General features: G+C 42.6%; 1 protein-coding gene across 2 annotated transcripts in view; it reads left to right on the plus strand.

Annotated features, from left to right (window-relative positions):
• MGRN1 (mahogunin ring finger 1) overlaps positions 1-25,911 on the plus strand; it is a 578,779-nt gene that overhangs the window by 436,540 nt on the left and 116,328 nt on the right. For both annotated transcript variants that reach the window (XM_044089070.1, XM_044089069.1), the window contains exon 13: positions 11,954-12,071. In XM_044089070.1, the coding sequence (XP_043945005.1) occupies positions 11,954-12,071 (118 nt within the window). The remainder of the gene's footprint in view (positions 1-11,953; positions 12,072-25,911) is intronic.

Below are 25,911 nucleotides of genomic sequence, written 5' to 3' on the forward strand. Positions count from 1 at the left end.
GTGGACAGGCAGGTTTATGCAGTTCAGTTAGATTTTGGGAATTAGATCTCAAAAGTCTATTTGGTTGGTGCATTTTAAAGATGGTGGCAAGAGAGGGACAGAGAGGGGTTAAAAATAAGTTTGTGTGCTTGGACAAATTGAATATAGATGAGGTAATTGGACAGCTCAAGCCAATTCAGTTGGTGTAGGGCAGTGCAGTGATGGGAAGTGGATCTATGGCCGGTTGCAAATTTTGTTATTTTATTATAGCAAGAAGAGAGTTTAGTCTTGAGGGAGGATTGCAGGTTAGTAAGGATAGAGGTACCGTATAGGAGGGATGGGATAAGGTAAGTGTTGGCGAGGGTGAGCCTAGTGGAGGGAGAGATGTAACGGTTGTGGCGGTAAAGCATGCCTATTTTTTTGTGTTTTTTTTTATATTTACTTGTAGATGATTTTCAAACTTTAGCTGGTCATCGATCAGAACTCCTAGTAGTTTAGCATTAAGAGACTATTTTGAGAGGAGTATTACTTTGACTGGTGACTGAGAATGAGGTTTTATATAGGGTGGTAGTTTTGGAAGCAGTAAATATCATGAGTTTAGTTTTATTAGCATTGAGTGCTAGATGGTTGTCCATCATCCATTGCTCAGTGGAGGAGAAGGCATCTTGGGTTAATTTAACTAGGGTAGGTATAGAGGAGGCAGAGCAGATTATTGTTGAATTGTTGGTGTATTGGACAAGGTTGGCATTTAGGATGGCTTGGTAGAAATCATTTATGAATATATTGAATAGAAAGGGGCCTAAAATTGAACCCTGGGGGGACACCTGTAGGAGTATTGAGAAAAGGGGAGGTGGCTTTTTTCCATCTGACTTCTTGTTGCCTATTTGAGAGGTAACTGGTAAACCAGTTAATAGAGGAGTGGGCTAGATTTAGTTTGGAGAGTTTAGTGAAAAGGTTATGAGAGATAGTGTTGAATGCCTTAGAGAGGTCAAGGAGGAGAGTGGACACGATGTGGCCAGTGTCATGGGCCTTATTAACTTTCTAGGAAGGAGAGGAGAGCTGGGATAGTGCTGTGGCCAGGTCTGAAACCATGTTGAGTAGGGTTAGAAGTTGGCTGTTTATGAGGTAAGGTAGAAGTTGCAGACGGATGCATTTTTCGAGAAATTTAGAAATGGGGGATAAGATAGCAATAGGTCTAAAGTTTGTGATATTATTGTTATTACCGCCTTTATGGAGTGGAGTAATAAAGGCCTTTTTCCAGAGCTGGGGAACTTGACATTCACAATAGATCGATTTATAAGAATGCAGATGGGAAAGAGCTATGCCTTCTGCGGCAACTTTTAAGAAATCTCTCATCTGAAAAATTAAATTCTATAAAAGTATTTGTCAAAAAGCTCCAACTCACCTTATCAAAAGCCTTTTTTGGCATCAAGTTCCACTAATACCAGCTTTATATCTAAGAAGTCTACATTTTTTGTATCAGTAATATTATAGTTATTGACAAAATGTCTGTCTTCCTTCCACAAATCTGCACTGATTCATGGCTATCCGTTTTAAAATCATCTTAGCTAATCTTTTTGCTAAAATTGAAGTAAAAATAAAAGTTATAATTATTATTGAACGTTTAAACTGAGCTTTATGAGCCAGGGTGGGTTAAGTCCTTCACTTCTTTTTGAAGTATCACCATCACTGCATCTTTTCAAGGTCTAGGTATTTCCCCTCCTTGCAGTATCTTATTGAGTAAGACCCTCTGTTTTGTTTTTATTAGTATTGACTAGCAGCTAGCCCCTTCCTTCATCTTATTTTCTCTGCATTAAATCTTTCCCTCATATCTCTCCAAATAGTTTGAGATTTTTCTGAAACAAGTATTTTCACTCTGTCCTTACATTTGTCCCATATATCATGAAAATCCTCATTTTCCAAATGTACCTTTTTCTAATTCTCCTTTCAACTTTCGGTTGAACCACTCTCTAAAGTTTTTCCTTTTGAGGAGATGTATAGGAAAATGCAAGTGATGTTTTGTATAATACTTACTCTAGTCGATTAATGTGACCTCAACTGGTACATAGGCTGACAAGATAACTGGATGCTCTGTCATTTCTTTCACCAGATTTTCTTCGTGTTTTACTGTTGCAGTCATTACATTTGGGTAATCCTGCTGGCAGGTTGCCCTCATTCAGCCTGAATTCCAAAGTCCTGGGTCCTGCGTCAGCTGCTGTCGCCCCTTCCCTGACATCAGGTTGTCAGGGGTATAAAAGATGCGGCCGACGCCATTTTCTTTAGTCTTTCTTGCCGAGCGGTGCCCGAAGCAGAAGCAGTTCGCAAGTGCCGGTAGGCCGACTCCTGAGATTTTTTTGTTCGAGTTTCAGATCCAAAGTCTTCATTAAAGCTAAGTACCCCGTTGGGGAAACTTTTTTCTTGCTCCAGGCCGATGTCAGAAAAAGTTAATTGTATTTCTTGTGGAAAGCAAATACCTCATAAGGACTTTCATTCTTACTGTATTCCTTGCCTAGGCCCTGACCACGATGTTTCAAGTTGTCGGTTTTGTGCTAGATTTAACCAACGCACTATTAAGCATCTGTATGATTTTGCATTAAACTATTTTGGCCGCAGAGTTAATTACAAAATATCGTCGGACAGCCATCCGACTACTGGAGTTCACAAAAAATGCAAAGAAAAAGATAGGCAGCCAAGGCCCGAAACCGACGACAAAGCTTCTCCTAAGCCAGTCGCCGGTACACAGGTTCTCATTGAGGCGCTTTTGCAGCCCCTGACACCCGCTACTTTAGAGTCGCAAGCCACTACCGACTCCCACATGGAGTCAGCTATGCTGCTTGAAACTCAAGGTATTGGAGCCTCGGACATTATTTCCTCAGATGGGTCCGGAGCCACTGAGCAGGCACCGGCTTCTGAGGGTGTATTCAGACCTAAACATCTATACATTAAACCAACTTCAGCTTCTAAGGCAAAGACTAAAACACCTTCAAAGACAAAGAAACAATCTCAAGAGCCACATGGACAGGCCTCCATGCCCAAAAAACAGATGCTCAAAATGGCCGAATACTTGATTACCTTGATCAGGGGTTCCCATCCCCTTTCTGATAAGAGGCCTAGGCAAGAGACAGACTATGAATCTTCAGATCAGGTTTCTATTTCTTCTGATCAGGAATATTCTCTTTACCCCTATGAGGATTCTGATGCTGAAGAATCTATTCCTTCAGCTTCTCCTCCTGAGGGCTATTCTTTTGGGGAAACCTTGCATACCATGAGGGAGCATTTCCACTGGGAGAGCCAAGATTTTTCAGAATCAAAAAAGAGGCTCAGGGATTTTCTCTTACTTCCTCAACACAGGCCACTAGCCATTCCACCTGTGTAGAATATTGTAGGTGATGTATTTTCGGAGTCTAGTCTTACCCCTGACTCCTTACCTCCAGATCCTGTTAAGCCTGACAGATATTACAGGGTTCCTGACTCTCATAAATTCCTTTTTAAAAACCCTGCTGCAGACCCAGAAACTATTTCACAGGGTCCCAAGGGAGTTAAGGATTCCACTGCAAAAAACCCTACCCCCTCTGACAGGGATTCTTGGACACTGGACAGATGGGGAAAAAAAGGTATACACATCTGCTACCTTGGCTATAAGGGCCTTAAACTGTCAGTTTCATATGCTCAGGTATCAACAACATATCATGGCATTGCTTAAACAGAAAATGTTGTTAAACTCTGAATGTGCAGAAAACAAGCAAATGCAGGATTTATTGCATGCAGCTGAACAAGTTGGAAAGAATACTTTGCAATGTGGTTTTGATTCTTTGGAGGCCTCCTGCAGGGCCGCAGTTACGGGTTCTGTAATTAGGAGGCATGCTTGGTTAAAGGAACAAAATCTGCCTGATCATGTCAAAGTTATATTATTAGATGCACCTTTACAGCATGATACTTTGTTTGGTGTTAAGGCAGAAGAGGTGTTAAAGAAAATGGAGGACAAAGCAAAACCTATGCAAAATGTCAAAAATTTTTTACAAGTACAGCCACCTAGGTTTAGTAGACATTGGCCAACAAATAATTGGTCCTTTCCTGTGTCAGACAGACCTCAAAGGGGCAGATCCAGACACCCCAGAGGCAGATCCCAGGCGCAAGGTACATACAGGTCAAAGCAATGGGGTGCTTCTACCTCCTAAGTTGGAGAAGACAAATCACAACCATACAGGAAACAGTCCCAATGACTTCCCCCTGCCTGCACCAAGCAATTATCCCCTGGCAGCACCCTTAGGGGGAAAATTTGCACTTTTTTCTCAGAATTGGAACATCATAACCCAGGATAAGTGGGTTCTAAATATCGTATCACAGGGCTACAAGTTCCATTTCCATACTCTGCCAAAGGCAAACAGCGGGCCAGATCTGCCAAAAAATCAATGGGCCGAGGCACAAAAACAAGTCTCATCCCTCATGGACATGGGGGCCATTCAACAAGTATCGGAGCAAGAGCAGAGACAAGGATTTTACTCAAGACTGCTCTTGGTACCCAGAAAGGACAAAGCCTGGAGGCCAATACTAGACCTATCTATTCTGAACACATTCCTGGATATACCAAAATTCAAGATGTTGACTTTGCAGCAGCTTCTGCCCATGCTGGGCAAGAACGCTTGGCTTGTGACTTTAGACCTAAAAGAGGCATACCTTCATGTCCCAATAAGACAAATATGCAGAAGATACCTCAGATTCAAGGCCGGCTCAATGCATTACCAATTCTCTGCACTGCCCTTTGGCTTATCTACTGCACCCAGGGTCTTCACAAAGTGCCTGGCACCAGTAATTGCATTCCGCAGACAAAGAGAAATACAAATATATCCTTACTTGGACGACTGTCTAATTCAAGCAGAGAACAAGGACATTCTTCTACAGCATCTGGCATTTGTGAAAAGACTTCTAACATGCCTAGGGTACACAGTCAGTGAAAATAAATCAAAACTAGTACCCTCTCAAGAGATAATATTCCTGGGTGCAAGCTTAAATACAACTGCCCAGATGGCTTATCTCACGCCAGACAAACAAAGGCAACTGACTACCTATTTCAAAATGTTGGCAACAAAGGCCCAGTTATCTGCAAGTAAAATTCTGTAGGCTTTGGGCTTCATGGCATCCTGCATCCTACTAATTCCATATGCAAGACTGCATATGAGGAAACTTCAATGGTACCTAAAAAATGTTTGGACTCAACATTGCCACAGCCTGGAAACTATGATTACTCTCATTCCCTGCCTGCTACAGGAGTTTCGATGGTGGGCAAAGGCTTGTCACCAAAACAAGGGACAGCCATTCACATTATCCCCAGCCAGGCAGACACTAACAACGGATGCATCAGAGTATGCCTGGGGGCCCACATGGCAGGAAGATGCATTCAGGCCACATGGACCTCAAACCAAATGCATCTACATATCAATCAAAGAGAGATGTTAGCTGTTCAAAATGCCCTGACAACCTTCAAGGACCTACTTCATCCGGGACAACTACTGATAAAAACAGACAACACCACGGTCATGTGGTATATAAACAAGCAGGGGGGCACACATTCTTACCCCCTTTCTAGACTAGCCATGACTTTGTGGGACACAGCATTGACTTACCAAGTACATCTGCAGGCACAATTCCTGCCAGGAAGGAAAAATACTCTGGCAGACGAACTAAGCAGAAACCTCATGGATCCCCACGAGTGGCAGCTGGATCCACAAGTCTTCAGCATGATAACAAGGAAATGGGGATGCCCGGACATAGATCTATTCGCCTCCCTTCACAACTGCCAACTAAAAAGATTCTGCACAAGGATTTATCACAGACAAGCATGGAAAGTGGATGCCCTATCTTTCAGCTGGAAAAATCTATCAGTATATGCCTTTCCCCCACTGCCTCTCCTCCCAAAGGTCAGACAGGAGAAGCCACAGATGATACTGATTGCCCCAGACTGGCCCTACCAGTACTGGTATCCAATACTAAGGAACTTGTCTCAATGCCCAGCTTGGACCTTACCTCAAATACCTCATCTACTGTCCCAGCAAAACAATCAGATCCTGCACGGCCAACTCAGGACTTTAAACTTGGCAGCATGGCGAATAATGTAGTCATACAAAACACACCTCTCAGTAAAGCTGTGATAGATGTCATTTTGGAAGCCAGAAGGCCTAGTACTACAAAACCTTATGCTGGAAAATGGAAGAGATTCTGTGCTTGGAACCAGGCACAAGGAATTGATACAGCTGTGCGAAATATTCCTCAGATTTTGTAATACTTGACTGAGATGCTGGACAAAGACCTATCTTTTTCATCTATTAAAATTCATGCCTCTGCCATTTCGGCTCATTACAATACAGAGCCACCAATCTTTTCTCATCCCTTATTAAAGAAGTACCTCAGAGGAGCCAAAAAATTAAGGCCTCCAAGGATATCACCAGTGCCTGCATGGGACCTCAACTGTGTCTTGGAAAAACTCATCCTGCCTCCTTTTGAGCCAGCTGCTACTGCTGATATAAAGTTTTTATCTTGGAAAACAGCTCTGCTCCTAGCAATAACTTCTGCAAGACGAATTTCAAAGCTACAGGCACTCATGGCTGTGGAACCTTTTATCATTTTTTATCCAGATAGGGTCTCTCTGAGGACAAACCCAACATTTATTTATTTTATTTTATTTAATTTATTTAACATTTGTTGACCGGGAATGTCTGACTAGGTTCCACAGAGCCTGTTTGGAGAAACACTCAGATGCATGTCTTTGGAATGTGGGAGGGCACCCCAGCCGAGAATCGAACCAGAGGACCTCTTGCTGTGAGGCGACAACGTTAACTGCTGCACCATTATGCCTAAGGTGGTGTCCAGTGTGGCTCTTAACCAAACTATCCATCTGCCAACTTTTTATCCAAATCCACAGAACAAGGGGGAGAGAAGTCTGCATTCTTTGGATGTACACAGACAGCTTAGATTCTACTTGGACAGAACCAAAGTTTTCAGAAAGACAGAGCAATTACTAGTGGCATATGCTGCAGGATCACAAGGGAAGGCTATCTCAAAGCAGACTATTTCAAAGTGGATAGGCCACTGCATTCATTTCTGCAACTTACACTATGGCAAGCCCGTGCCCAAGGGCATTAGGCCACATTCAACCAGAGCTGCAGCCACTTCAGCACCCTTTCTCAAGGGAGTACCAACCAAGGACATTTTAGAGGCTGCTACTTGGAGTTCAGTACACACCTTTACAAAGCACTATCATCTGCCACTCTACTCTAAATCCAGGGCAGGCTTTGCCACTTCAGTTCTGCAGGGCCTCATAGCCGCTCCTAACACTGTTTAGCTCCAGCCTTCCAACCATAGCTTTGGGAGTCTACCCAAATGTAATGACTGCAACAGTGAAACACAAACATAGTACAGTTGTGTACACTTACCATAAATGTAGATGTTCGAGTGTATTCACTGTTGCAGTCCAGGTTACCCACCTGCCACCCCCCTTTCTTCTGATGGAACCTATCTTTCCTTTGATTTATACAACCTATGTGGTGCATTTGCTTGTAGAGGAAGGTAAAGTTTATATTGGTGCATGTATTTATATATATATATATATATATATATATATATTTATATATATATATATATATATATATATATATATATATATATATATATATATATATATATATATATATATATAAATTTTGGCTGCCCTTTTAGGGGGCACCTGACATCTGGGGCAAGAAAAACTAAAGAAAATAGCGTCGGCCGCATCTTTTATACCCCTAACGACCTGATGTCAGGGAAGGGGCGACAGCGGCCAACGCCGGACCCAGGACTTTGGAATTCAGGCCGACTGAGGGCAACCTGCCAGCAGGATTACCCAAATGTAATGACTGCAACAGTGAATACACTCGAACATCTACATTTATGGTAAGTGTATACAACTGTACTTTCCGTATGCTCCATTTTTATGTAGCATCCGTCAAATCTAGCCCAGGCATCAAATCTGCTTGAATAATATGTAAAGTCCCTTTCCTTAAATACAGCCAGGAACATATCTACTAGACTGAAAATCTGCATGTACTTCCAGAGAAATCTGCCTTCACCCTGCACTCTCCATGTCCTTCGCTTTCCAGTTATGTCTTTAATATCTTCTTTAATCACATTCTAGGCCCCTGCCAATACTAATAACCATTGTGAAAATGCTAAGACTGTTTAATATGTCACTTATTTCATGTCTGTTAGTTTTGGATGAAAAATAAACGAGTTTTGGATGAAAAATAAATGGAACATAACGTTGCCCATCTGTCATTTCCAAAAACCTACAATCCTGATGTATCTACCTTTTTTATCCTTAAGACCATCATCTATATGGCTGTAGCAGTGTATCTTTACAAGTATTATTACACCTTTTCCTTATTCAGTCCTGCAAAATATCTTTGCCTCCTGGTTTCTTATAAAATTCTCATGTTCCTTATTGAGGTGCGTTTCTTGTATTATGATTATTTGATTTGTTCCAGGTTAATACATTCATGTCCCTTGTTTCTATAAATTAGGTCTTTCTTCTTTGTATTCTTCTTTGCTTATTCTCTTTCAAATTACTAGTCCTTCTGTTTGTCTTCCCAGTGTTTTGTAGAATGTCTAGGCTGGCAACAACAGACATTTTCTTTTTTCTTGTCCTGTTGACAAACGTTGTGCAGACCTGTTGGTGACATGCAAAGCACTGGTGGCAAAACTTGTTCCTTATCCACCAGGCCATTAAAAGCTTCTTTGTAATGTGATAATGTTAATGTTACCATATTAAACTCTTGATGAAGGCGACATGTAGTAGTGAGCTAGTCCACTGACCCTTGTCATTCATGACTTGAGTACAAAAGTACAGTAACCGTTGCCATGACTACAGTAAAATATTCAGTAAGACAAGTACAAGAAGTTGAGTTAGGAGGGTGGCCTAATGGTTAAGGTGTTTGCCTTACAAACAAAAGGTGCAGGAGTTGTGTCTCACAAGGGATAATTGGCTAGGCTTAAAATGGCTCACAAGGGCGCTTAGCCTAGTACTAATTTATGAACCTCAAATACATAAACATTTTCAGTAGAATTTATAGAATTTTAAAAGCAATATAGGTTGGATGAATGGTTTGCAGATGTAGCCATTAGCCAGTGTTTCGAAAGCAGGTAAATCTGGATTATTTTTGCAAATTTTGCCTGACTTTCTTTTTGATAAGCTTTCATGGTTTCATATTTTTGCAGGTAGTTGGATCTATGTGATAGGTCCTATTGATAGGGAGGGCTTTTTCTCAAGTAGTAAATTTAAAGCATTGCCTGACCAGTGTGAGTGAATTTTCTTGGCTGGTTCTAAGGGAGTAGATTTTTGCCTTCATCAGGAATATGCTTTTATGTGGAGGCCAGTAGCCTAGTGTTAGAATACAATAGTACTTAGTAGATAAGTATGCTGTATAGGCATTGAGGAGTCAGTAAGCCTTACTGTGTATGATTCAGTGGTGAGAATTCATATCTACAAGGAGAGCATATCTAAATATTTCATTCTCAACTACTTTGATGAAGGGTGACCAGAGATGTGGCATATTCTGGTTTAAGAGTCAGCAAATTTTTTAGGCTATGGCAAGCTGTGCTTTCTGGGACTAGAAGATGAGATGATCTGTGACTGTTTTGGTTGTGGCTTTGGTTGCTTTCCTTAATAACAAGATGTGGAGATACCCCTACTTTCCCTAGTTTCCTCAAGGAAAGTAAGCATTGAGGGGAATGGAGAGCATATGCACCCTTCCTGCTGGAAAGCCACCTTTATGTTGATGACAAATGCCAAAGTAGCTCACACACATGAAAAGAGGGAGGGAGGTAATTTACATCTACACTAGAATGTCTTCCGTAACGCTAGTTATTTCCACAGTTTTTACTGCTTGCAGAGTCAAGACACTTATGGCTCTAGAAAAGGAATTATAATGTTTCAGATTTTGGTTGAAACCAGGTTCTATAATTATTATTATGGCTAATTACATAAGAATATTTTAGGTTAAATACCGTGAAAGCAGTTTTGAGTGGAGGCTAGAACAGTACTGAGTCAGCCTGTTAAATTCACTGGTTCTGTGTTAAAGCATAGCATCATCTGATATGCTCTCAAACTTTTATTGCAGCAAATTTTAGCGTTTAAACTACCAGTCTGTGTTACAGATAGTGTACTGATGTATATTATGCATAAATAAATATTAGTGTCTTCTGTTTGATAGTTGTAGTGCTTTTGAAAAAAGATCATAGCTCAGTTTATGCTTTGTGTAAATACTGTGTGATCTCTTACTAAAGGCTTTCTGTCTACATTTTACTTTTAAGATGAGAGATGCTGTAAATGCATTGAAGATTTAATTTCATGTGTTCTGATCATGCTGCATTAGGTCTGTACTGAATCGTTGATGTAATTTTACTTAAAGATTCAATACATCATATATAGACCATCTAGTATTTTTCGCTAAAATGCCAAAGCTAACACATATCAGCTAATGTACAAGTTTTTTTGCAAGGAGACAAGCCTTTCTGCCTGCAAACCATAACTATAAATATACTAACTCCAAGTTAGCACAACAGAGGGGAAAATGGACAAACCGCCTCACCCTACTGTCACCCAATCTCAGCAAAATCACTGTCAGCACTGTTCACAAACGATGAAAGTGAAATGCATGAACCCCTCCATTCATATTCACTTACACTGATGTTCCATTCATATTCACTTACACTGATGTCCCATTCATATTCACTTACACTTATGTCCCATTCATATTCACTTACACTTATGTTCCATTCATATTCACTTACACTGATGGTTCCATTCATATTCACTTACACTGATGGTTCCATTCATATTCACTTACACTGATGTCCCATTCATATTCACTTACACTGATGTCCCATTCATATTCACTTACACTGATGTCCCATTCATATTCACTTACACTGATGGTTCCATTCATATTCACTTACACTTTTGTTCCATTCATATTCACTTACACTGATGTCCCATTCATATTCACTTACACTGATGTCCCATTCATATTCACTTACACTGATGTTCCATTCATATTCACTTACACTGATGTCCCATTCATATTCACTTACACTGATGTTCCATTCATATTCACTTACACTGATGTTCCATTCATATTCACTTACACTGATGTCCCATTCATATTCACTTACACTGATGTTCCATTCATATTCACTTACACTGATGTCCCATTCATATTCACTTACACTGATGTCCCATTCATATTCACTTACACTTATGTCCCATTCATATTCACTTACACTTATGTTCCATTCATATTCACTTACACTGATGTCCCATTCATATTCACTTACACTGATGGTTCCATTCATATTCACTTACGCTGATGGTTCCATTCATATTCACTTACACTGATGTCCCATTCATATTCACTTACACTGATGGTTCCATTCATATTCACTTACACTGATGTTCCATTCATATTCACTTACACTGATGTCCCATTCATATTCACTTACACTGATGGTTCCATTCATATTCACTTACACTGATGTTCCATTCATATTCACTTACACTGATGTTCCATTCATATTCACTTACACTGATGTTCCATTCATATTCACTTACACTGATGTCCCATTCATATTCACTTACACTGATGTTCCATTCATATTCACTTACACTGATGTCCCATTCATATTCACTTACACTGATGTTCCATTCATATTCACTTACACTGATGTTTTCCGTTGACTGCACCATCTATGTATGTTTTTCAGTGTTGTGTTGGCTATGTGGCCACTTTAACTGTTGAAGCAGACAGTACATCTTAACATTATTAGATGTTTGGCATGTTTGCATGATTTAAAACAATTATGTGGTTTAAAAAGTTATTTTATAATAATATGCTACATTTCTTACTATGTGGAAACACGTCTTGATAAACACGTCTTGTTTGTATAGTACTTTAAGGTCTCCTTCATCCCCTATTCAAGAAGAAGACGAGGAAAAACTTTCTGAAGATTCTGAGCCTCGGGTGAATGGAACACAGCTGATCCTGAGCGAGAGTATGTCACCAGTTGTAAGTACCCTGTTTTCCATCATGACTAATTGGAAAGGAGTATTTTCTTTAGCTAACCAGACTGTAGCTGTTCTGCAGAGTGATTAGAGCAGCAAGTTAAAACCAAGACTGCAGTACAGTAAATTCTCAGTTAAGTGGCACCCATGGGGATTGTTAGATGTCGGAAACTGTAGTTTCTGGTTACTTGAGAGTTACTATTAAAAGTAGGCTTGACTAATAACTGTACCCTATACTATTTCTGTGGTTTGACTGATTCTCGGGTTGGGGAGAGCGGGGAATTTATTCCTATCTTCCTTTTTAAAACTCTAAAAACATAACATATGTTTCTGCGGGGGGGGGCAGAAAGTATAACACATGAAAATTGTACTGTATTTCTTCGTTTTTTTTTTGTTTTGTTTGTTTTTTTTTCTGGTTGCTTGAGTTCCCTGTTAACTGAGAGTTTACTGTATTCTACTGTGCCAGAGGCGAGAGTCCACAGCCTTGCACCATTCTTTCTGATATTAGTTGCAGAATGTTTTACAATAATCAGCTTTAAGTCTAGCTTTCCAGTAGGAGAAATTTTATCTTGCTTTTGTCTTGTTTTGGGGTGTCTTGCTGCATTGCACTAAATCTATATTATGGAACTTGTCCCCACTGCAGCCAATGACAAAGCAGTTGGAGTCAAATTTTTATCAGTTCCAGGCCCCAGCTGACTACCATCCCAGCTATGTGTTTTTTTCGGAGAGCAGATTAATATAGTGATTTTTGGTTTAACTTTGATAAGGGTTTATATTTTTTAGTAATGTTCTTAATATGATAACATCCCTACATTAGTTTTTTTTTCTGTACATGTTAAAATTTATTTTTATTTATATAGGTCAGTTTTTTTCTCAATGTCTAGTATACTTGGTTATCAGAATCAGCAACATGTAAGTGGTTATTAAGATGTGTGCTGGTGTGCAAATTTGGGATAAACATCCATTCAGCTGACTGGTTCTTAAAGCTGACCGAACTGTCTGCCTTCTTAATATGTAATGGTAATAAAATCCTTAACTTCTCTGCCCTATAATGGAAAGTTTTCGATTTTTAAGCTTGAGTTACAGATTGATAATGCAACCAGTGCATGGTTGTACCTCATGGAGGAGTGCTGTGATGTGAAAAATCCATCCTTAGTAAGGATGACATAGCTTAATATGTCCTTCTTTGTCAGTGTTGCAGTATTTCTTACAGCTGAGATATCCTGCCTTGAATAGCCAAACATCCGTCCAGCATACCAAAGCTTTTACAACCTTACAGGTGCTATATGTCAGACATATGTTCTTCTCCCAAGGTGTAAGGTATGTGTGTGACATATGACTGTCTAATCCGCAGAACTTCTTTGCTGCCACTCTGAACACTACCTTCAAATTCAGTCTGCAAGACGTTTGCAGCATCGGTTCTGCTACTGAGTCTTCTCAAGATAAATGCCTTGTTGGAGTCACTTTTTTCCTATTTTGTTGTTCTTAATTACCTTTTTACATGTCATCCAGGAAGGGAAAATGTGAGTGGGGGAAACAGCTTCACCATAAGAATAGACAAGAGAAGTACTCCTTTTGTTTGGGTGTAACATACAAACATACTCAGTGTGAGAGCTGTCTGTCACTTGTCCCAAAGACTGTCCTCAGCCAGCTGTTGTCCCTTTCCATTTACTTGTAGAACCAGAGTTTAAAACATTTAGCTCAGGGTACCATGGCCTCTGAATCTGCCTGCCCCAGTATTCGCCTGTCACTTAACAAAAAAGTGAAAAAGGTTTGCATTGAATCTGGTGATCTCCAGTCTCCTCTAGACATCTCTGTCGAGTTGGATGATGAACCTGACGACAGTCTGCTGCTAGCATTAGCTCCCTGTTTCGCGAACCAGTTGGAGGCCAACACAGGACTGCCTACCCACATGACCAACTGAAGCTGTGCCTATATCTGCAGATAAGGAGGGGGAACCTTGGCTGATAATATTGGAGGGGCCTAGGGGGATTCTGCAAATTCTTGTTAGGGAGGAGGTTCCTAGTATCCTCATTGAATCTAGGCGGGATATGAGCCACCTTGATATGCTAATGCTGACATTCCCTTAAAAAAAAAAAACACACAAAGAATGAATGGACTTTACTCAGATGCTGTTCATTGCCCTTATGGCTTTAAAGCCTCAAGGCTTGTCAGCCCCTACTTCTGTTTCCTGGTCTTCTACTCCTTTGTAACATCATAGGGAGCCTGATTTCTGTGAGGAAGAGTTGGATTTAGACTCAAGTGAAGAATCGTTAGCTTACTTGCATCCATTCTCCTCTTGCCCTGGGATCGAAGGAAGAGGATTCTGTCTCTCCTGACTCCTCCATGGAGGAATTATCCTTTGGGGGTATGATGTAACATTCTAAATGGGATTGTTCCCATGATGTTCATCGTGTTTCACTGCTGCAGTCATTACACTTGGGTTATCCTGCCGTCAGGCAGTCCCGCAGTTGGCCAGAGTTCCAAAGTCTTGGTCCGGCGTCGGTTGCGGTCACCTCTTCCCTGGCGTCAGTGCGCCAGGGGTATATAAGATGCATCCGATGCCATTTTCTTCAGTCTTTCTTGCCGCGCGGTGCCCAAAGCAAAAGCAGTTCGCAAGTGGCAGTCGGCCGACTCCTGAGATTTTCGAAGTCGAATTTCAGATCCGAAGTCTTCAATAAAGCTAAGTACCCCGTTGGGGAAACTTTTTTCTTGCCTCAGAATGATGTCAGAAAAAGTTAATAATTGTATTTCTTGTGGGAAGCAAATACCTCATAAGGACTTCCACTCTTACTGTATTCCATGCCTAGGCCCTGATCACAACGTCACTAGTTGTCGGTTTTGTGCTAGATTTAACAAGCGCACTATAAAACGTTTTGATTTTGCTTTGCACTACTTTGGCCGAAGGTTCAATTATACCATGCTGTCGGATCAACTGACGACCGCAATTCTAAAAAAACGCAAAGACAAGGATAAAGACAGGCATCCGAGGTCCAAAACGACGAACCCTCTTCTAGGACAGTCGCTGGTTCGCCGGTTCTCAGTGAGGTGCTTTCGGAGCCCCTGACACCCGCTACTTCAGAGCCACAGGCCGCTTCTGACTCCCACGTGGAGACAACTAGGCCCCTGGAAACTCAAGGTATTGGGCCGACGGAAACTAATCCCTCAGATGGGTCCGGAGCCGCTGAGCAGGCATCGGCTTCTGAGGGTGTTTTTAGACCTTCACAACTTACTATTAAAGCAACAGCCAAGGCAAAAACACCATTAAAGACAAAGAAGCAAGTATAGCATTCTCCTGGACAGTCCTCCATGCGTAAGAAACAGATGCTTAAAATGGCCAAAGACCTCATTACTCTAATCAGGGGTTCCCATCCCCCTCCTGAGAAAAGGCCTAGGCAGGATACAGACTATGATTCCTCTGATCAGGTTTCCATTTCCTCTGGTTCCTTTTCAGATCAGGGATACTCTCTACCCCCCCCCCCCCCATGAGGACTCTGATGCTGAAGAATCTATCCCTTCAGCCTCTCCTCCTGAGGATTATTCTTTTGGGGAAACTTTACATACCATGAGGGAGCATTTCCATTGGGAAAGTCAGGATTATTCAGAATCCAAGAAAAGGCTCAGGGACTTCCTTTTATTGCCTCAGCACAGGCCCCTGGCTGTTCCGCCTGTGTTATTGTGGATGATGTGTTCTCTGAATCCAGCTTATCTCCTGATTCTTTGCCCCCTGCACCAGCCAAGCCAGATAGGTATTATAGAGTCCCTGACTCTCTCAAGTTTCTTTATAAAAACCCTTCTGCTGATCCAGAAACTATTTCCCAGGGTCCCAAAGGGGTTGAGGCTTCCATTGCAAAAAATCCAGTCCCCTCTGACAGAGATTCTAGAGCATTGGATAGATGGAGGAAGAAAGTTTATACTTCTGCAACTTTAGCAGTAAGGGCTTTAAATTGCCAGTTTCACATGCTTAAGTACCAGCAATATTTAATGGCTCAGTTAAAACAGAAAATGTTTGCAAGCTCAGAAGCTCCTGACTGTAAAGAAATGCAGGATGTATTGCATGCAGTTGAACAGGTGGGAAAACATACTCTGCAATGTGGATGTCCTTCATGGATGCATCTGCAGTCATAACAAGTGGGGTTGTCCTGTCGTCAGGCAGCCCTTCAGTCGGCCGGATTCCAAAGTCCGGGTCCGGCTTCGGCTGATGTCGCACTCCACCCGACGTCATCTCTGTTGGTCTTCGGGTATAAAGGCATCAGCCGACGCCATTTTCCTCTGTCTTTCTTGCCGCGTGGCGCCCGAAGCAGAAGCTGTTCGCAAGTGCCGGTCGGTCGGATCCAGAGATTACTTCTACCGAATACTTCAAGACTACTAAAGCTAAGTACCGCGTTGGGGACTCTTTCTTGCCTCAGCCGATGTCAGAAAAAGTTAACAATTGTTTAAACTGTGGGAAACAAATACCTCATAAAGATTTCCACTCTTACTGTCTGCCTTGTTTAGGCCCAGCCACACGTAGCAGCCTGTTCGGCCTGTGCTTCCTTCAACCGGACGAGCGGCAGGCGTCGGTCGAGTTCGCCAGAACAGTTTTTCGGTTCTGATTTTGCGTACATTATGCCGTCGGATCCTCCGACTACCCAATCTGGCAAAAAACGCAAAGATAAAGACCGACACTCGCGAACCGCGAGTGTCTCGGTTTCGGCCGAAACCGAGAAAACTGAACAAAGTACAGCTGAACCTATTCCTACAACTGGGGCCCCTCCTACAACCCTTGAAACGCCTTCAGAAATTTTACCCACTACGGTGGTTGACTTATCAGACACCATCCCCTTGGATGTTTCTACCCCAGCACGTGGTGCTGCTAGGCCTCCAGCAGCCATGTCCATTAAGGCCTTCGCCAGGCCTAAAGCTGCCAAGACTACTAAAACAGTGCCTGTTAAACCACCCCCTTCCAGGCCCTCTTCTAGTTCTCAAATGCTTACCTTGGCAGAAGATTTAATTTCTTTAATTAGAGGATCTCAATCTCACCCAGACAGGGCCTCTCAGCCCCCAGAGAAGAGACCTAGGGCAGAGCCCCGAGCCAGTGTCCTCTGATGATTCTGCTGATGAATCAGACATAACTGACCAGCCAGAGGCTCCCTTCTCCAATTTTGAAGATTCTGATGCTGAAGAATCCATCCCAGCTGCTTCCCCACCAGAAGAATTTTCCTTTGGGGAAACTTTGCATGCCATGCGAGAACAGTTCCAATGGCAGCAACAGGATTTTTCAGACTCCAGAAAAAGACTTGGGACCTTTCTGCACCTCCCTCAGCACAGGCCCTTGGCTATACCCGCTGTTCTATCTGGTGGATGATGCTTTCAATGATGCTTGCTCGCTCCAGATTCTTTACCCCCAGCCCCTACCAAACCAGACAGATTTTACAGGGTGCCAGATACTCATCACCACCTTTACAAGGCTCCACTTGCAGACCCAGAAACTATATCCCAGGGCCCCAAGGCAGTAGCTTTGACCATATCTAAAAAACCTATTCCTTCTGAAAGGGAAGCAAGGTCATTAGACAGATGGGGTAAAAGGTCTACACTTCAGCTACTCTCTCAGCTAGAGCTTTAAACTGTCAGTTTCACATGATACAATACCAAGAGTTTATGCTGGATCAGTTAACTAAAAAACTAACCACTGATGAATCTCTTGATAAGAAATATGTATTAGATATGGTAAATAACATACAACAGGTTAGCAGCCATTCCTTAAAATGTGGCTATGATGCACTGGAGGCTTCATTTAGATCAGCCATGACAGGCACTGTGATAAGAAGGCATGCATGGCTAAAGGAACAAGCTTTACTGGATCATGTTAAAGCTAAGTTGCTAGATGCTCCTATGGACAAGACAAGTTTGTTTGGTACATCTGCCCAGCAGGTTATGAAGAAAATGGAAGAAAAGGCAAAATCTGTTCAAACTGTTAAAGATTTCTTGCAGGTTCAACCCCAAGGTTTAGCAGGAACTGGCCTGCCAAAATTGGTCCTTTCCTGACTCCACAAAATTTCAAAGGGGCAGGAATAGACGTTCCAGAGGCAGAAACCAATCCAGAGGAGGTGCCTACAGAGGAAGACAGTGGCAAGGTAACAACAGAGGCACAGACACGGCCACTGCCACTACATCAACACAACCACAGTGACTTAACCTAAACCCGCCTACCAGGGAACAAATAGCAGCTCCTCTAGGCGGAAAGTTAACCTTATTTTCAAAGAACTGGCACTACATAACAAAGGACAAGTGGATTTTACAAACCATAGATCAAGGTTACCGGTTTCACTTCCACACTATTCCAGTCAAAAGAGGAATGCCAAATCTACCTCCAAATCAAAAAACAGAGGCTCTCAGATAATGGAGTTAGCAAACATGAGAGCTGTGGAAAGAGTGCCAGCAGCAGAGCAAGGAAAGGGGTTCTACTCCAGACTATTCCTAGTTCCAAGAAAGGAAAAGAGTTGGAGACCAATTCTCGACCTGTCCACCTTAAATACATACATCATTGTCCCAAAATTCAAAATGCTGACCCTACAGCAACTTCTTCCCATGCTGGGCAAGGAGTCTTGGCTGGTAACTCTAGATCTCAAGGAGGCATACCTGCACGTCCCCATTCGACCAATCTGCAAAGATACCTCAGATTTCTTGCAGGATCAGAGCACTATCAATTCTCAGCATTGCCTTTTGGAAAAACTTATCTACTCGCCCAGAGTATTCACAAAATGCCTGGCATCAGTAATCGCCATTGCAGACTTCAGGGAATTCAAATTTACCCATACCTGGACGACTGCCTGCTACAAGGGACAACAAAAGCAAGCTGACAACAGATTTACAAAGGGTCATTTACTTGCTACAAGCACTGGGATACACAGTCAATTTACAAAAGTCAAGGCTAATACCATCCCAAACAAGGACTTTCTTGGCTGAATTGGACACAGTAAAACAAATGGCATTCCTGACTACAGAAAACAAAAGAACTCCTCTATACTTCTTGGCACTAACAAAACTGAACAAGTTAACAGCAAGAAAAGCACTGCAGGCCTTGGGCTTCATGGCATCATGCATAATCTTGGTTCCATTTGCCAGACTACATATGAGAAAACTACAGTGGTACCTAAAGAATTTATGGTCCCAACACAGACACAGTCTAGAAACAGAAATCCCACTAATTCCATGCTTAAAACAGGAGTTCCTATGGTGGGCTCAGGCATGCCAGTCAAACCCAGGCCTACCCTTTCAGATGTCAAGCAAGCCAGACCATCACAACAGGCGCTTCAGACCTAGGATGGGGGCACACATGCTGGACAAATGCGTGCAAGGATTGTGGACACAGGATCAACTTCAACTGCACATCAACCTAAAAGAAATGCTGGCAGTAAAACTGGCAATCCAAAAGTTCAAACCATTTCTCAAAGAGGGCCAGTTGATGATAAGGACAGACAACACCACAGTCATGTGGTACATCAACAAACAGGGAGGCACTCATTCATACCCCCTATGCAGAATGACCTTGGAGCTGTGGACCCTGGCACTCAGCTACAACATCCAGTTACAGGCAATATTTGTACCAGGGAAAGACAATACCTAGCAGACATATTAAGCAGAACCACCGGATGCCCAAGCCTGATTTCTGTGAGGAAGAGTTGGATTTAGACTCAAGTGAAGAATCGTTAGCTTACTTGCATCCATTCTCCTCTTGCCCTGGGATCGAAGGAAGAGGATTCTGTCTCTCCTGACTCCTCCATGGAGGAATTATCCTTTGGGGATACTGCGGTATGTATTATGTAACATTCTAAATGGGATTGTTCCCATGATGTTCATCGTGTTTCACTGCTGCAGTCATTACACTTGGGTTATCCTGCCGTCAGACAGTCCCGCAGTTGGCCAGAGTTCCAAAGTCTTGGTCCGGCGTCGGTTGCGGTCGCCTCTTCCCTGGCGTCAGTGCGCCAGGAGTATACAAGATGCATCCGATGCCATTTTCTTCAGTCTTTCTTGCCGCGCGGTGCCCAAAGCAAAAGCAGTTCGCAAGTGGCAGTCGGCCGACTCCTGAGATTTTCGAAGTCGAATTTCAGATCCGAAGTCTTCAATAAAGCTAAGTACCCCGTTGAGGAAACTTTTTTCTTGCCTCAGAATGATGTCAGAAAAAGTTAATAATTGTATTTCTTGTGGGAAGCAAATACCTCATAAGGACTTCCACTCTTACTGTATTCCATGCCTAGGCCCTGATCACGACGTCACTAGTTGTCGGTTTTGTGCTAGATTTAACAAACGCACTATAAAACGCGATTTTGCTTTTGCACTACTTTGGCCGAAGGTTCAATTATACCATGCTGTCGGATCAACTGACGACCGCAATTCTAAAAAAACGCAAAGACAAGGATAAAGACAGGCATCCGAGGTCCAAAACGACGAACCCTCTTCTAGGACAGCTGGTTCGCGGTTCTCAGTGAGGTGCTGGAGCCCCTGACACCCGCTACTTCAGAGCCACAGGCCGCTCTGACTCCACGTGGAGACAACTAGGCCCTGGAAACTCAAGGTATTGGGCCGCGAAACTAATCCCTCAGATGGGTCCGGAGCCGCTGAGCAGGCATCGGCTTCTGAGGGTGTTTTTAGACCTTCACAACTTACTATTAAAGCAACAGCCAAGGCAAAAACACCATTAAAGACAAAGAAGCAAGTATAGCATTCTCCTGGACAGTCCTCCATGCGTAAGAAACAGATGCTTAAAATGGCCAAAGACCTCATTACTCTAATCAGGGGTTCCCATCCCCCTCCTGAGAAAAGGCCTAGGCAGGATACAGACTATGATTCCTCTGATCAGGTTTCCATTTCCTCTGGTTCCTTTTCAGACCAGGATACTCTCCCCATGAGGACTCTGATGCTGAAGAATCTATCCCTTCAGCCTCTCCTCCTGAGGATTATTCTTTTGGGGAAACTTTACATACCATGAGGGAGCATTTCCATTGGGAAAGTCAGGATTATTCAGAATCCAAGAAAGGCTCAGGGACTTCCTTTATTGCCTCAGCACAGGCCCTGGCTGTTCCGCCTGTGTTATTGTGGATGATGTGTTCTCTGAATCCAGCTTATCTCCTGATTCTTTGCCCTGCACCAGCCAAGCCAGATAGGTATTATAGAGTCCCTGACTCTCAAGTTTCTTTATAAAACCCTTCTGCTGATCCAGAAACTATTTCCCAGGGTCCCAAAGGGGTTGAGGCTTCCATTGCAAAAAATCCAGTCCCCTCTGACAGAGATTCTAGAGCATTGGATAGATGGAGGAAGAAAGTTTATACTTCTGCAACTTTAGCAGTAAGGGCTTTAAATTGCCAGTTTCACATGCTTAAGTACCAGCAATATTTAATGGCTCAGTTAAAACGGAAAATGTTTGCAAGCTCAGAAGCTCCTGACTGTAAAGAAATGCAGGATGTATTGCATGCAGTTGAACAGGTGGGAAAACATACTCTGCAATGTGGTTTTGATTCTTTAGAGGCCTCTTCTAGAGCTGCATTTGCAGGTTCTGTGATTCGAAGACATGCTTGGTTAAAAGAACAAGAGTTTGCAAAATTATTGGATGCTCCTTTACAGCATGATGCCTTGTTTGGTGTTAAGGCAGAAGAGGTGTTAAAGAAAATGGAGAATAAAGCTAAATCAATGCAAACAGTCAAAGATTTCTTACAGGTACAGCCACCTCGATTCAGCAGAAATTGGCCTACAAAGAATTGGTCCTTTCCAGTGTCAGACAGGCCACAGAGAGGCAGATACAGACGCCCAAGAGGCGGATCTCAACCCCAAGGCTCTAACAGACAACGACAGTGGGGTATCTCAACCCCAAAAGGAAGTGAGGACAAGTCTCAACCTTACAAGAAACAGTCCCAATGACTTCCCCCTTCGTACGCCAAGCACTTCACTTTTGGCAGCCCCATTAGGGGGAAAACTAGCACTTTTTTCTCAAAACTGGCAAACAATCACGCAAGACAAATGGGTTCTGAATATTGTGTCTCAAAGTTACAGGTTCCACTTTCACACTTTACCAAGGCTAAAAGGAATGCCAAACCTGCCACAAAATCAATGGGCAGAGGCTCAAAAACAAATTTCAGCCCTCATGGACATGAGAGCTATTCAAAACGTACCACAGCAGGAACAAGGACAATGATTTTACTCAAGATTCTTCCTGGTCCCCAGAAAGGACAAAGCCTGGAGACCCATACTAGACCTTTCAACTCTAAATACTTACCTGGATGTTCCGAAATTCAAAATGTTGACACTACAGCAGCTTCTTCCCATGCTGGGAAGAAGGCTTGGCTTGTTACTCTGGACCTCAAAGAGGCGTACCTGCATGTCCCTATCAGACAAAATTGCAGAAGATACCTCAAGATTCAAAGCTGGTGCAATGCACTACCAATTCTCTGCACTGCCCTTTGGCTTATCTACTGTGCCCAGGGTCTTTACAAAGTGCCTGGCACCAGTAATTTCATTTTGCAGACAAAAATAAATTCAATTTATCCATACCTGGACAACTGCCTTATTCAAGCAGAGACAAAGGATATTCTTCTAAAGCATCTGGCGTTTGTAAAAAGGTTGCTAATTTCTCTAAGGTACACAGTAAACGAAAAGAAGTCAAAACTAGTTCCCTCACAACAGATAATATTCCTGGGTGCCAGCTTAAATACAACGGCCCAGATGGCTTCTCTCACGGCAGACGAACAAGGACAACTGACTCAATATTTTCAATTACTGGCAAAAAAGTCCCATCTCCCTGCAAGAAAAATTCTGCAGGCCCTGGAATTCATGGCATCCTGCATACTACTAATTCCATATGCCAGACTGCATATGAGGAAATTACAATGGTACCTAAAAAGTGTTTGGACTCAACACTCTCACAGTTTAGAAGCAGTAATACCAATAATTCCATGCCTACAACAGGAGTTTTGATGGTGGGCACAGGCATGTCACCTCAACAAGGGTCAGCCTTTCACTCTACCCACAGCCAGGCAGACTCTAACAACAGATGCTTCGGATTACGCCTGGGGAGCACACATGGCAGGAAAATGTATTCAGGGCAAGTGGACCACAGACCAAATGCATCTTCACATCAATTAAAAAGAGATGTTGGCTGTTCAAAATGCCCTAACAGCTTTCAAGGACCTTCTGCATCCAGGACAGTTATTATTAAAGACAGACAACACCACAGTAATGTGGTACATAAACAAGCAAGGGGACACCCATTCTTATCCCCTATGCAGGCAAGCCATGACCTTGTGGAACACAGCTCTAACTTATCAAGTTCATCTGCAAGCACAATTCCTGACAGGAAAGAAAAATACTCTGGTAGACGATCTAAGCAGAAATATCATAGACCCTCACGAATGGAAATTGAATCCACAAATCTTCAGTATGGTAACGCAAAAATGGGGATGCCCAGACATAGATCTGTTTGCCTCCCCACTGAATTGTCAACTACAAAAATTCTGCACAAGGACTTACCACACACAAGCAAGGAAAGTGGATGCTCTCTCGTTCAGCTGGAAAAGCCTAAAAGTTTATGCCTTCCCACCACTGCCTCTCCTTTCAAAGGTACTCCTAAAAGCCAGACAAGAAAAACCACAGATGATCCTGATTGCTCCAGACTGGCCACGCCAGCACTGGTACCCAATCTTAAAGAACTTAGCTCAAGGCCCACCTTGGATTTTGCCTCAAATTTCACACCTTCTGACTCAACAAAACAATCAGATCGTGCACGGTCAGCTCAAAACCCTAAACCTGGCTGCATGGCAGATTCATTAGTCAAACAGGCAACACCTCTCTCTAAAGCTGTTATGGATGTCATTTTGGATGGCAGGAGGCCTAGCACCAGGAAATCTTATTCAGAAAAATGCAAGAGATTCAAAGCCTTGACCCTCTTGTCCCAAACATTCCTCAGATTTTACAATACTTAACTGAGATGCTGGACAAAGGCCTATCCTTCTCATCAATTAAGATCCACGCCTCTGCCATTTCAGCACATTACAACACGGATCCTCCTTTATTCTCACATCCCTTGCTAAAGCAGTACCTCAGATGGGCTAAAAACATAAGACCGCCCCGGAGAGCACCAACACCAACTTGGGACCTCAATTTTGTTGTGTAAAAACTGACCCTGCCACCTACTGAGCCAGCCAATACAGCCGATCTAAAATTTTTATCATGGAAAACAGCTCTGCTTCTGGCAGTAACTTCAGCACGAAGAGTCTCAGAGCTACAGGCATTAATGGCAGTGGAACCTTTTATAATTTTTCATCAGGACAGGGTTTCTTTAAGGACAAACCCTACCTTTATGCCAAAGGTGGTATCTAGTGTGGCTCTTAACCAAACCATCCATTTGCCAACTTTTTATCCAAACCCCCAGAATAAAGGTGAGAAACTTCTGCACTCTTTGGACATACACAGGCAGCTACGCTTCTACTTGGACAAAACAAAAGCTTTCAGGAAAACTGAGCAGCTGTTTGTAGCATATGCTGCAGGATCACAGGGCAAGGCTATCTCAAAGCAGACTATCTCCAAATGGATAGGACACTGTATTCGTTACTGCTACACACAGCATGGAAAATCAGTCCCTAATAACATTAGGCCACATTCTACCAGAGCAACAGCCACTTCAACAGCCTTTCTCAGAGGAGTACCAACCAAGGAAATTTTGGAGGCTGCAACTTGGAATTCAGTGCATACGTTTACCAAGCATTACCACTTGCCTCTTTACTCTAAATCCAGAGCAGGATTTGCCACTGCAGTTCTGCAGAGCCTCATAGCCAATCCTAACTCTTTATAGACCAGCCACCCAACCTTATCTTTGGGATTCTACCCAAGTGTAATGACTGCAGCAGTGTAACACGATGAACATAGTACAGTTTTGTACCTACCATAAATGTAGATGTTCGAGTGTTCACACTGCTGCAGTCCAGGTTACCCTCCCTCCATCCCCTCTGTCCTAGCCGGACTTATCTATACCTTTCTATCCTATACAACCTTTGTGGTGTATTTGCTTGTAACTGAAGGTATTGTTTTTATTTTATATATATGTTTTATTAGCAGTATGTATTGCCTACCTACTTGGGGGCACCTGACATCTGAGTGAAGAAAAACTGAAGAAAATGGCGTTGGATGCATCTTATATACCCCCTGGCGCACTGACGTCAGGGAAGAGGCGACAGCAACCAACGCCGGACCAAGACTTTGGAACTCTGGCCGACTGCGGGACCACCTGACAGCAGGATAACCCAAGTGTAATGACTGCAGCAGTGTGAACACTTGAACATCTACATTTATGGTAGGTACAAAACTGTACTTTTCTGCTATTCAAAAGAGGTACTGTGAACTTTTACAAATAGATTCACCCAGGCCTTCTGCAGTACCTTCAGTGTTGGATGCTATTTTGGACACTTTTTTTCTTAGGCTTCTGAAATGTGATTCCCAGCTGCCTGCCTGTAAGAAACCTGGCAGGTTCAATAAAGTTCCTGAAGCTCAAAAGATTTTTTATAAAAGTCTTTTCTCTTACCCAGCTGTGATTTCCCTGGCCATTAACAAAACTTCTAAACTGTTGTCCTCCTCTATACCTCTACCTTCTGATAAGGACAGTCATGCTATGGGTTAGAATGGGGAAAAAATGTATTCTACTGCCACCTTAGCCTTCAGAGCCATTAATTACCAGACCATTATGACTAGGTATGGCTTTTTTCCCATCTTGTGGCCATTCTGACATATGCCTGATTGTGAGACAAAGTCTTTTGCCATTTCCATTTTGAGTTCTGCTTCTCAGGTGGCGAGTCATTCCAAATGCAGTTATGATGCCA

The sequence above is a fragment of the Protopterus annectens genome, chromosome 12.part0 (assembly GCF_019279795.1).
Source record: "Protopterus annectens isolate FY-2018-M chromosome 12.part0, PAN1.0, whole genome shotgun sequence".
Taxonomy (NCBI): domain Eukaryota; kingdom Metazoa; phylum Chordata; order Ceratodontiformes; family Protopteridae; genus Protopterus; species Protopterus annectens.